This window comes from Crotalus tigris, unplaced genomic scaffold (genome assembly GCF_016545835.1).
Source record: "Crotalus tigris isolate CLP2741 ecotype Arizona unplaced genomic scaffold, ASM1654583v1 scf7180000018807.1825209, whole genome shotgun sequence".
Lineage (NCBI taxonomy): Eukaryota > Metazoa > Chordata > Lepidosauria > Squamata > Viperidae > Crotalus > Crotalus tigris.
Genome location: NW_024097206.1, coordinates 580,399 through 593,730, shown reverse-complemented (window position 1 = coordinate 593,730; position 13,332 = coordinate 580,399). Strand labels below are relative to the sequence as shown.

Here is a 13,332-nt window from a genome sequence, read left to right as displayed (position 1 = left end):
ACAAGAGGGGAATAGGGTAGGAGCATTAAATGCTTCTCCTTGCTCTTTCATGGCACTGCTGAGATGTTGCGTCAACCACTATGGTTCCTGGGTCACCATCAAGATCCATTTGCTCAGCAACTGGAGGAGCCCAGGCAGGGAACTGGCTGGTTTTCTTCCTCATCCACCATAACAGAGTTGGAAGGAACCTTGGAGGCAATGGTGGGATTCAGCTGGTTTGCACCACTGTAGCTCATTTTTTGTTGCCCAGGCCCAGAATGGACTTCCAGAAGTGTCATCCACACAGAGAACCAGTTGTTCACATATTTGAATTCCACCACTGCTTGGAGTTCTTTTAGTCCAGCACCCTGCTCAAGAAGGAAACCCTATATCATTTCAAATAAATGGTTGTCCAATGTCTTCTTAAAAACCTCCAGTGTTGAAGCACCCACAACTTCTGGAGGCAAGTTGTTCCACTGATTAATTGTTCTAACTTATTAGGAAATTTCCCCTTGGTTGCTTCTCTCCTTAATTAGTTTCCATCCATTGCATCTTGTCCTGCCTTCATGTGCTTTGGAGAATAGCTTAATAATAATAATAATAATAATAATAATAATAATAATAATAATAATAATGTTGGAAGGGACCTTGGAGGTCATCGAGTCCAACTCCCTGCTTAGGCAGGAAACCCTACACCATTTTGGACAAATGGCTGTCCAGTCTCTTCTTAAAAACTTCTGAGGACCTTCTGAAGTATCTTCTCCCAGACATTTCTGCCTAGCCAATAAGATCTAGTAGGAAAAGCATCTTTTGAGTGTCAGTTTTAATGGATCACTCTTTTCATAAAAAGGGACATGTCTTTTCTCAAGTGGACTCTCTTCTTTGGAATGGTGCTCAATGCAAGATCAGATCAGCACCAACTATGCTGCTGTTCAGGAAAGCTCCAGAATGTTTTTGGAAGGTTTATGAGTCTCCTTCCAACGGTAGGCAATGGTTGCTGTTAGCATTGTTGGCCTTGGTGTGTCCATGATTTGATTGCTTTTTTTTTTGTTTTCTTCTTTTAATTTTTTTCTTTTACTTCTGTATTATTGTGAGCTGTTTGGAGTCTTTTGGAACTGAGCAGCATATAAATTACAGAACTAAATAAATAAACACAAAGCCAAAGGCAAAAATGGTATTTTAGGAAGCAGAGCCAGTTACCCGTGTGTACTCCCTGAGCCCCAACACTATTGTTGACCTGCCCAAGCAAGTAAAAATCTATCTAAATTGCTACAATTCAAGAATTTTAACCTGAAACTGTAGTTGCGAAGTGAGTGATTAGTATACGGCCAGCCATGAAGCAGAGTTAGTCTGATTTTCTATTGTGATCCTTTAGACAGCTGGAGATCAACTAATAGATTCCTACCTATGTGCCTTTTGTTAATCCCTACTCAATTACACAAGCACAGAAAAAAAGTACATATTTTCTTCTAAGCCCTTCTCTCTAAAATTCTTTCTACAGGTGAGTTTTGACTTTCAGCTTTTCTAAAGTATATTACGTGTGTTGTACAATTAAACATTCTCTTAGATGTTAAAGAAGATACTATTTGAACTCATACACAGAGAGGAAAAGAGAGAGAAAGGCCAAGGTAAGATGAATATTAGATATGGGACACCTGGAAGCAGTGGATGGACACAAATCAAGGAGAGAACCAACCTCAAACTAAGGAGAAATTTCCTGACAGAAGAATTAACCAGGGGAACAACTTGCCTCCAGAAGTTGTGAATGCTCCAACACTGAAAGTTTTCAAGATTTGTCTGAAATGATAGAGGGATTCCTGCCTGAGCAGGGGATTGGACTAGAAGACCTCCAAGGTCCCTTCCAACTCTGTTATTCTGTTAAGTTGTTGAAGAAACATATTGATGGTGCTTTGTGTATATGAAGGATTGAGAAGATCTAAAGGATCTCTGAATCCTTTTGAGCTAAAAATTCATGATAGCATAGGAGATGGCAAAAGCAGAGCCTTCTGAGTGACCAAGGAGGATGTTGTGTTATCAGACAGCATTCAACTAGAACTGGCCAATGCAGCTGGCCAGATCACATGGAGAGCTGGTGAAGGAGATTGCTAGTAGCATCATAACATGGTAGGCTAAATGCCCTGCAGAGCAGATGTTGAAGATCAGGTGGTGCAGCAAAGGAAAAGGGGCTGGTGGTGATCCCTGACCAGGTAATGGTGGTAGTAGTATGTTTAGCAGAAGTCAATCACCTAGCAAAATGGTGGCAGTCATAGCAAACCAAGGATGCTCAACCTCAGTGTTTGGAAGGTCCAGAAACTTAGGTGACAGCACCCATTGGTAGCAGACTAATTTGCTAGAGGACCAATCTGCATCCTATAGCTGTTGCCAGGCTTCCATTCTGGGTAGCTGTCAAGTTGTCCCCTATATGTGGTTGCGAGACTAGAAGAATATTTTTGTGTATTTCATCTTTTGGTAGATGCTTCTGGAGCTTTCCATCTCTGCTATCTAAAGAACTGGTTTGTAAAAAAGAACAGACTTAGAAACAGTTGACAGAGACAATTTTGGTATATGGTGTAAAGAGATTGATGGCAAACCAGGTGGAGCAGTCAGCAGTGATGACTCTTAGTTTGCCTCAGTTTTAAAAAGACCTTGAAAGTGCTGATTTTTATCTCTGGTTGTCCAGGTGAGAGAAGGTGTGAGTTACACTGTAATGTAGCATTTGTATGGATGATAGTGGCAGGAGGTGGTTGTCTGAGCCACTCAGTGTTGTAACTACTTTGACAGTGGTGTTCCTAAGACTTATGATATTATCTACCTTAAATCCACCTTCCCTGGGTGCACATATCAGAGGTCGCTTGGGAATTAATGGTTACTATGGCAACCATGGAAACCGAAGAGATGCCTAGAGTGCTGCTTGAGGAAAATGAAAAGTAAACTCAACCAAGCATGGATGTGATCCTTTATTAAGAGTTACTTTGTGATAATAAAAGTATGCTCTTACCATACTTTCAAATAGGGTGGCCCTGTTCAAGATCACTGGTCCTTTCACTGTGAAGAAGGACAATAGGAACATTTAAGAGGCCACTGTGAGTCTATTCAAAGCATGTCAGATAAAACTGCTTGTATCTGCTGTGAGCTGGAGTCAAGCTTGTAAGATCCTATGGTGTTGGCAAAAGTATAGTCTTGGTTATCTAAGAAGGTCTTGATCTTATTGATCTTGATGAAGGGGACATGGTCATTGAGGTTGTAAATGTGATCATGTGCCTGGATGGTCAAGGATTCCTGTGAAACTACATGTTATTGGAACTGAGCGATGGTAAGTTCATCCTTGAGGAAAAAGTGGTTCTTCCAGTTCTTAAAAATGAAGTGGTGCATCCTCTCCTTAAGAAATTGTTGCTGGATCCAATGACACTGGAAAACCTTTTGTCCTATTTCAAACCTTCTCTTTCCTCCAAGCTGATCAGGATACAGCTTCAAAGGACCTTGCACAAGGTAAATTATTTGGATTTCTTTCAGTTGGGTTTTATATAAGATATAGTATGGCATTGATCATAGCTGTTGATCTTCGAGGGGACTAGGATGGGTATGGTGCATTGATCTAAGCTTTCAAAAGCCTTCAGTGCCATCAACCATGATAGCCTTGGAGGGTTTAGGAGTAGGGGAGAATGGTGGTGTGGTAATTCTCCTCCTTCCTGCAGTGCAAATAGAGGTAGTGGGAGGTAGCAAGGATGACCCCATTCTTTATTCGGCATGAACCTTCTATGCTTTCAGCTGAATGGCTGGAACAGGCCATTTGTGCATGAAGATAGGCAGACTGATTCTGTCATCTGAGAATAAGAATGTTGCAAGGATGAACCTATGAGATGTTGGAGGCTGAGCCCAAGAATTTATCTGCAGTTAGAAGTAGAGGCAAGCTTATTGCCAGTCTCTTTTTTCCCCCTCTTATTCTTGAGGGACAAGCTCTGCTTTCCTTGTACTGATTTGTTCCTGGAGTGTTTTATTAACTTAACATAGATCAATAGTAAATATCACATGGCTTATATACTTTCCTTCACTACTTCAAAAGAGCTTACCAAGGCTCAAAATGTGAGCAAAGAATAAATAGCAGCTAATGTGGATTTGATTTTGTTAAATGTGATTTATTAGAAAATTGAATCTGGCCCTTTTTAGGATCACTGTGTATTATATTTCACACATTTCATTACCTCTACCAAATGCAAAATTTCCTGGCACAGCATTTTACATTTTTGTTGTTTTAATCTGAAACTTGGATTACAACCAGCCTTGTCTATGCTGGCAGGAGGCTTCAGATGAATACTTGACAGAAGAAAATGAAGAGAGATGGCGTAATGTGATGCTTGTTACTGAAATGATGGTTGGTTTAATGAATTCTTCTAGGTTGCCTAGGGGGCTCCAAAGAAACAGATCGATATTAAGGATTTATGCATCTAATTTGAAGAAATGAGGTCTGATCCATTTCCCAACTTCTGTTTTTATGTTCTTCTTCATCTGAGGCTCTGCTTTTGATTTTGTGAATACAGCAGGGTCCATACAGAATGTTTAGGTTCTTTTTGAAATCTTTTCTTCTCTCTTCATATTCACAAATGCTGTAACTGCCTAAGATTTTATTACATTGTGATGGATTGACAGTACAGTGAATTTTTATTCATGTTGGTAACCTCAGGATGGAAAACCAGAGAAATCAAGTGAGTTTATCTATATGAAGAAAAGAAGATTAGGGAAAACAACCAAAAGAAGGTGCACAGAATATAGAAATTATAAAATAAGAGTTCTGTGACTTTTCTCTTTACTAGCCATGAATGTAAAACAACAACAAAAAAAAACCCCAGCCAGCCACCCATCCTGACAAGAAAAAATTATGACTGGCTGTGAATTGGAAAGCAGGTGAAGAGATGAGTATTTTCATCTGGAAGAGAGTTAGAAAGTACTAAGCTTTAATGAATGAAAAGAATTTGCACAGAAAAATGTGTCTGAGTGCTAAAGATTCAAGGGAGCAGACCCTTCCACATGTACATCAGTCTGTTGTTTTGAATGAGGGACTTGACAAAGCAGCAGGGAGACACAAGACTTATTGAAATGAGAAGAAGTCAAGTCAGCACCTCTGTCTTTATGCTTATAACTCAAACATAGCTGGCTTTTATTTCCTTCTTTTAGAAAGATTATTTCTGAACAAACAGTTGGATTCAAATTGGCTTTCCCAACAAGCAATAGAATCCAGTGAAATTTTCAATTCTGACAGGCTTTCATTATCCTGTTATCATACCTACAACAGCAAAGTAGCATTCCTAGAATCCTTGCAGCCTCTGACCTGGCCTACTTCAAGGAGTTATCAGCACATGACTTGCTGAACAAGCGTGAGACCCCAGCAATTGTAGGTTCAGGATTCCAAAGAGCATGCTAAGTTGACTCACACAAACAGCACCAGCAAGCAGTAACACACACACAGCCCTCTTATTTTCTTTCTGTCTGCAAATTCCGGGCAGGTCTGTCTACCATCAAACATTGTAGATCACCTTCCCCTGATCTACAATTTGTATTTACATATGGAAACATTTCTCATTTTCTTTTTCCTTCAAATTTTTGCCACTAAATATTAAGAAGGGTATGCCTCTCTTCCTTCTACTTCTTTAAAATTTGGAAATTATTCTTTTTAAACACTCTTTAGTTATAAGATCTCAATTGTATATTAATTCCCATGTAACACATTAGTCCAGTAGAGACTATTATTTTTAAGTAATCTCATCTGGGCATTAACTGATCCTACAAAGGCTGAGAACTGTTTCTAACTTAAAGGAAACTGTTCAAATAATCTCTTAGATTAAAGAATAGCTGTAAACATAAACAATACAAGCCCCCTGCACCATTTAGCTAGTTATTAAATATGTACTTGTATGGATTTTGCTCTAAATCATGGAACACTTAAATTTAGTTCTCATATTCCTTGTATTTCACATTCATGCTTCATGGCTAACTGTTCAATTACAAAGACATGAATTGCTCAGGCACCCAAAAACACATAAAAGGCCAACTGTGAAGTGCTGATGGCTATAGCATTAATAACACCTACATAACTTGTATCTGTTTCCTTGCTTTGCTTCCCAACTCAGTCTTGGATTTTATTATCCATATTTTAATTAACAAAGCTTTCCTTGTAATTTTATGGGCATAATTAAGCCTTTTGTATTGCAATCATTTTGGAAACAAAATGATGAAGTGTTTAAGATCCTTGTTCCAAAGAGACACATTAGATAAAAATGATCATTTTTTTAAATTACCAAGGTTCTGATGGACAGGTTAGGGTTGCAAGTGCACTTTTTGATTCTTTTTGGGAGACAAAGGAGGGTTCTGTTATATATCTAGATTCTAGACCATATTGCCCAATCTTGAGGTTGTGTCACAACCGTGCTGAAGCAGTTAGCTCTTATTACATAATGAGCTCTCAAACAAGCAGGTAAATTATGATTTATCAAACTAACTAGCCCCAAATTGGAGAAACCATATGATATAGGATTTTTTTTTTATTTCTCAATTTTGCAATACTGTGATGCAAAGCAGGATCCCAACAATGCAAATTTCTCTAACTATGTCTCAGGGAACACTCTGAATGTTGCCTCCAAGGGCATTTACATTCATTCTAGTTGAAGGGACACGTAAATCCAGAAATCCATGCTTGAGATCTTTGTTCTTTTTCTCTTAAATAAATGAAAAATACGGAGACAACATGTTAACACACTTGTCTTTCCATAAAAACATTTCTGACGATTCACCACAAAAAAAACTTCATGAACCTAGTTAAACAAGAGTAATAATAGTCAGTGCCTGTGTAAATTATTTCAGAACAAAGTAATTTATAAAACATAATAAAACAGAACCAATATTCCCACAAACACTTGCTTGGAATTAATAAAGGGGTCTAGGACAACTCACTCTGGCCAATTCACCACGAGACAACTTGCCACAGGACAAGGGTTACACTAATATTGAAGAAATGGTAGAATAGAATAATTAAAGACAGGATGCAGAAAGAAGGAAAAAATGACATGTGAATGACAAAAATTACTTTTTAAAAATATTATTTTAAATAAATTGAATTGTTGAATTGTCCCGCAGGGAATCATCTATGGTGAGTTGGCCGTGGTGAGTTTTTTCCCATCCTGTCTATAAAGTGCCAGACAGAAGATGCTGGAGAAACGCCAATTTTGGACTAGGAAAGTTGGTAAGTTACATCCACATCCAAGCTTTCCTAAGTTCCTCAAAATTTCAGCAGAACTTGAAAATTGACAAAGAGGATAAAAAAGGCATCTCTGAAATTGAAGCCAAGACAGTCCATCCAAAAATATGATAATCACATCCTAAAACATGCCAATATATACGAACATCATGTATTCTGAGACTGTTTTCTCACCAGTGGCTTTTAATATGTTCATGGCATTACCTAGCCATCACTGAAGTGATACGAAGCCCTAGGTCTGTAGAATAAATTGTAATAATCTCAAAATAAAAAAAAGCAATAATCACATCATCATAAGACAAATCCTCTGTTTTTGTATTTGCATGCTTTGTGACATTTTGACACATATAGTCACTTAAACCCCTTTGCCTCCCCTACAAATGTCTATGAGTAAAATTTGTTATTTTATCTTTCTTTTAGCCCAATGATATTTGGATGGCTCTAGAACAGTGTTTCTCAACCTTGACAATTTTAAGGCATGTGGACTTCAACTCCCAGAATTCCACAGCCAGCATGAGTTGAAGTCCACATGCCTTAAAATTGTCAAGGTTGAGAAACACTGCTCTAGAAGATATTATTCATCAGTAATGGGAAAAAAATTAGGCTTCCAACACCTTTTTCTAGATTTACAGGCAACTAATTTAACAATCAATGGTGGCAACCTTACATACATTTCTGATTCACTTGCGTGTAAAAGCAGAAATATTTACATGTGTCTTCATGAAAACAGTTCTACTAAAGGATATTTTTAATAGGTTCCTAAATAGTATTAAGTTAATGCCTCTCTGCTGAAATTAAAAGGACAGTTTTTAATTTCCTATGCTGGACCTCAGCATTGTATAATTTCTGAAATCTTTTTAACAAGGTCAAGAAAAAGAAATCAAATAACAGATTTCATTTTAAATAGGTATGGTTGGTTATGTATCACGATTTCTTTCATCTTTTCCAATGTTAGCTAAACTATTGAATATCCCCCAAAGTACTCTTATCAGAGGTATCTACCAAGAGACATTGATTAAAGATAGCTCGTGTGGTAGAATAATATCCCATGCTATTTTCTTTTAACTTTTGGAAAGAATTAAAGTATCCTACCTTGCCAACGTACTGATAATCAGAGCCTGTGTATTCCTCTAGAAGGAAGAACTGATTCCACATCCAACTTCTTTTGGAACGACTAAGTTCCTTTCTGCTGTTTCTAGATAAATCCAAAACCTTTAGGTTTTCTGGAAAACCAGTAGCTTTTTGGGATAACGGTGTAGAATAACTTTGGTGAAGAGGACCAAACCAGAAGAGGAGCCAGAAGCAATGATAAGTTCTCATGATGGCAGTACAATATGATGCTGAAGTGATGATTTCCCCCCCAACCTCAGATGCAAGCTAGTTGTCTGTGCGGAGGCCAATCACATTCCTTCTTTATTCCTTAATGTTTTTTTTTTCTTTAAATCTCGGAGGAACTCTGAAAGAAAAAGAAATGACAATTTATCAAGCATTTAGAGAAGGCTATTTAGCACTCAGTGCAATAGCAGATATGACAAAAAGGCAGATGCAATTGCTACAAAAAGAATACTATATGGCTCTTAGTTGCAGATTGCTATTTACATAAAAGTGAATGCAACCTCTCCATTGAGTAGGAGGAATAATAAAGTAATTTATTTTGCTTGCTGTTCTACTTACTTGAAATATATTATTTCTGGCAATTTGATTATGTCTTTTACATGGTTCATGATAATCCTATTTATTTTCACAAAGAGAAAAGTTGGTTTTCAGTTGGTGCATTTTAAACGGTGCTAATTGAGGACCATATGACATAAGTGAAGACTTCCTCCAGATGTGTAAAACATGCACTGTATCATTTGTACATTTCTTGATTAGCCATAGATAATGAGGTGGAGCATGGCCTAATCAGTTACCCTAGGGAGCTGTGTGCCTGTTTGTATTAATGAATAGTACTGAAAAAATAATTTAGAATCCTGGGTATTTTGGTGGTTTATTTTTAATTCCAGTATTTGTCCTGAAGGGTTTAAAAAAATTGGTTCATTTCCCCCATCCTTTTAATGACTGTTCCATTTCTAAGAAAGGAACTCCATTTTTGGTGTTATATATTTGAAGAATTTCATTTTTCTCATGTCTTGATAAATCATGTTTTGTTTTCTCTGTCACATTCAATTCATACCATCAGAAACTAATAATAGGACACAGAAGGTGAGAATCAAACTGTCTTTTATCTTGAAGAATAAATGTGCTGTAAAATAAGAGTGTAATAATACTACTTTCATTTAGAAAAGCTGTACATATGCAATATTGCTATGTTTGAGGAGGAAATGGCACGGAGCAGTCCCAGAATAAATGAATCCAACCCTTTATATAATTTGTTGGAAGAAGTGAAACTGGTAAACACAAGGACTTGAAGATGGAACAGATTAGTAAATTGTACTAGACAGAAGAAGACCGGAATAACAGCACTCTTTAACAATCTCCCTCAGACAATTTCACAATTTCAGGATACTATAGTAAACTTTAGTGTTCCAGACACTTAAAACTTTATTCAGCAATCACTCTCAACATTATTCAACCAAATTAAAATTGTTATGGGCTGAATACAAAAACAAAGCGAGAGAAAGAACAGTGTATAAAATTATATAAAAGAAAGAAAATTGAAAAAGAATAAAAACACCTAGGTCACATATTCATGGATATATCTACTGTACATATATATAAAATTCTACATAAGCATTTCAATGAATGGAAGCCATATTTCATTGTCACAGACAAGAAGGAAGCCTAGACAGAACAAATGGTTTGCCATTGGCAGAGCAAACAAGGCAAGCCTTTAGACAGTATAAGGTCTGAGCTTCAGAATTTTAGACTAAGACTTTTCCTTCTGCCTTTCTAAGTTAACAGATGCTTGGCCCTTTTCTTTATGATTGTGGGAAGTAGATCAACTATGTTGACATAATGCCTTTCCATTGCTGCCTTGCCAGATTCAGTTCTAGCACACCTCCTTTTCTATTTTCTCCTTCTCCTCTCTGAATTTGCTGTTATTGTTTCTCTCTTTGCCAGCTTCACAAGGGGCTGGAAAATACTGTGCCTCCCCTTCCATTTTCACTTCTTCTCTGAGTGAAATGGGTAATGCCTTCCTCCTTTTTTTATGTCTGTCCACCTGACCAAAGATAGCATTTCTTCTTTGGTTCAAACTGGTAAGAATCTCCCACAATGTCACCTCTCCTCTTTCAAGACAACAGATAGCAGGAAGGGAACTATTTTCAATCCTTCTGCTTTATCAGGAACATCCCCAATTTATAACTCTTCCTTTCATAATCTTTAGGTGGGCCAATATCTGCCTCTCATTAATCATACAATATCTTCCCCCTCAAACAACGTCTACTGGCCCTCGGTATTAGAACTGGTAGTAGCTTGGTCTTGTGCAGGGATTGTAAATTGAACTGCCAAAGAGACAGGGTGTGTAAATGTGATCTTTCACCTCTGAAAAAATCTTCAGTAACAAAAAGTCTATAGGAGATGACCAGGCTGAGCCTGAGGGGGGAGGGTCAAATGTGCCATAAGTCAGAAGTCCCTACGTGCTACAAGAGATCTAAGTCCAGCCCATTTGAATACCTTTTTATTCCTGCTCATTTCTCTGGATTATTAATAGGTCAGATTTTTGTAGAAAGCTTAAGCTTGCAATAAATCTTTATACTCATTTGAGCTACCTGAATCTCCTGATTTCCCTGGTGCTTGACAATGCCCTTTTAATGAATTGTACATTTTAGCCTGGCCCTTCCGTGTCAAGATCCAAAACCATGTCCTACTTCAGTTTCTTTCTCTTTTCTTCACCAATGGTAATGCCGATCTGAAAAAAAGTACTTTATAATGCTATACTAATGACAAATAGAAAAAAGTAAAAAAAAAATATTTAAAAGTGCTATTGTATTGTTGCACAATATCATGAAAAATTATCTCAAAGAAAAACATGCTGGTTCATTTTCTCATCAGTTGTAACACTACCTTTTCCAAAAAGGATAACTTACATATTTCCCCAAATCAATCCTTAATGTCTGAAATAATATCATTTTTTCATTTCTCAGAAAATTTCTTCTGACAACAACCCATGCCTAATACAATAATCATTCCCTCAAAGACAGAGTAAGAAAGTTTTGAGGAATAAGTCAGCATCACATAAACAATTTTTTTAACATTTAGGAATTTCACCATGAATCCACTTAAAAATACTGAAATGCTATTCCCAAAAGATATTAATGGCTCAATAAACTCAATAAATTCACATTTTTTTCTTGTCCAACGAAGAAAACCTGATGGCTATCCTTTCGAATACATTATTTGGATAAAAGAATTCTATTTTCTTGCAGCAATAAAGTCAGATAGCAACCAGCAAATCTATGAAACTGAGACAAGATAAATGCTACCTATTTCACTTCTGCAGCTCTTGAGGTCCATCAGACAGCGTTACAACTGATGCCTCTGAAGTTTTTATTATCTGAAAATTTAATTTTTTATCAGTACAAAATAAAGGACTGACAATAGTGTTTCTCCCTCCCCCACATACTTTTAAAATGTTTTTGGGCACTGAATCCACTTCAAGTCTCATTTGGGTATCTATGGATAAATGTGTTACAGAATACGGGTTGGAAGCATATTGCTTATAGCTACAGTCCCACAGGAAAAATAATTCATTTTCAAATATAGATAAATGGTTAAGGAAAGCCTGATAGATAAGGAAGATGAAAGCAAATCCCTTACATTTTAGACATCAGGTATGACTGCACATGTATTCTATAGATTTTTTTTTCTTAAAAAAAATACACACGACATAGGTGTATGCATGTGAAATACACACAACAATAAAACAAATCTTTTATAGATGTTATTGTAATGTCCTTAATTGTTGAGAGCCACCCCGAGCAGAGTGGCACACAAGTTTAATAAATTATTATCTCATATTGTTCTGACTTCAGAAGGGAGGATGACCTTGATCCTGTTGGCCTTTCATAAGGCCTTGAGGATCTGGGACCCCAAATATGGGACGTGTTTCCTGGCTGCACTGACATCTATCTTGTTGGCATTTTTTTCCTCAGCTGCCATAGATAATTTTGTACTATGTTGCAACTGTTTTTAATTGTTTCACGATTGTTCACTGCCCAGAATCACTTGTATGAGATGGCAGCTATAGAAATTGAATATTTATTTATTTAACATATGGCAAATAGCAATTGAATACAGGTAGTCCTCCACTTACAACAGTTCATTTACTGACCGTTTAAAGTTACAACAGCATTGAAAAAAGTGACCATTTTTCAGAGTTACGACCGTTGAGGCATCCCCATGGTCATGTGATCAAAATTCATATGTTTGGCAACTGACTCATATTTATGACGGTCATGTGATCACCTTCTATGACCTTCTGACAAGCAGAGTCATTGGGGAGACCAAATTTACTTAACAACCGTGTCACTAACTTAACAATGGAAGTGATTCATTTAACAACTGTTGTAAGAAGGGCTGTAAAATGGGGCAAAACTCACTTAACAAATGTCTCACTTAACAACAGAAATGTTGGGCTCAGTTGTGGTTGTAAGTTGAGGATTACCTGTAAATATTAATGGAATAGGAATAATCTAGAGGTAAAACTGAGATTAAAAAACTGCTAATGATCATGTAACTCTGAACCAGTTAGTGGAATAATATTAAAAAGATCTATCTTTCTTTCTTTCTTTCTTTCTTTCTTTCTTTCTTTCTTTCTTTCTTTCTTTCTTTCTTTCTTTCCTTCCTTCCTTCCTTCCTTCCTTCCTTCCTTCCTCAGAATAAATGAACAATTTTTTAAATGAACATATATCTATATATGTGTGGATTATTTTTCCAAATGTCAAACAAATAAGGCCCCAAATTTATCAAATATCCTTTGAACAAGTAACTCACTATATCCCAGGAAAGTGCTATTTATCAATCACCTTGCAGCAGTCAATGTGCATATGTGACTGGGAAAACAAGCAGGCTTCTATTAAATTGGTAGAATTAAATGGCATAAATGCAACAGAGGAAGGCAGCGCCGATGCCCATAATACTATCAACAGCCTTCAGATTTATTC

At 36.9% G+C, this 13,332-nt stretch overlaps 1 protein-coding gene across 3 annotated transcripts in view; it reads right to left on the bottom strand.

The window, feature by feature from the left end:
- The window catches only part of CDH6 (cadherin 6), a 181,106-nt gene that overhangs the window by 71,530 nt on the left and 96,244 nt on the right, over nt 1–13,332 (bottom strand). For all 3 annotated transcript variants that reach the window (XM_039356237.1, XM_039356238.1, XM_039356239.1), the window contains exon 2: nt 8,321–8,684. In XM_039356237.1, the coding sequence (XP_039212171.1) occupies nt 8,321–8,548 (228 nt within the window). In that variant the 5' untranslated portion in view covers nt 8,549–8,684. The remainder of the gene's footprint in view (nt 1–8,320; nt 8,685–13,332) is intronic.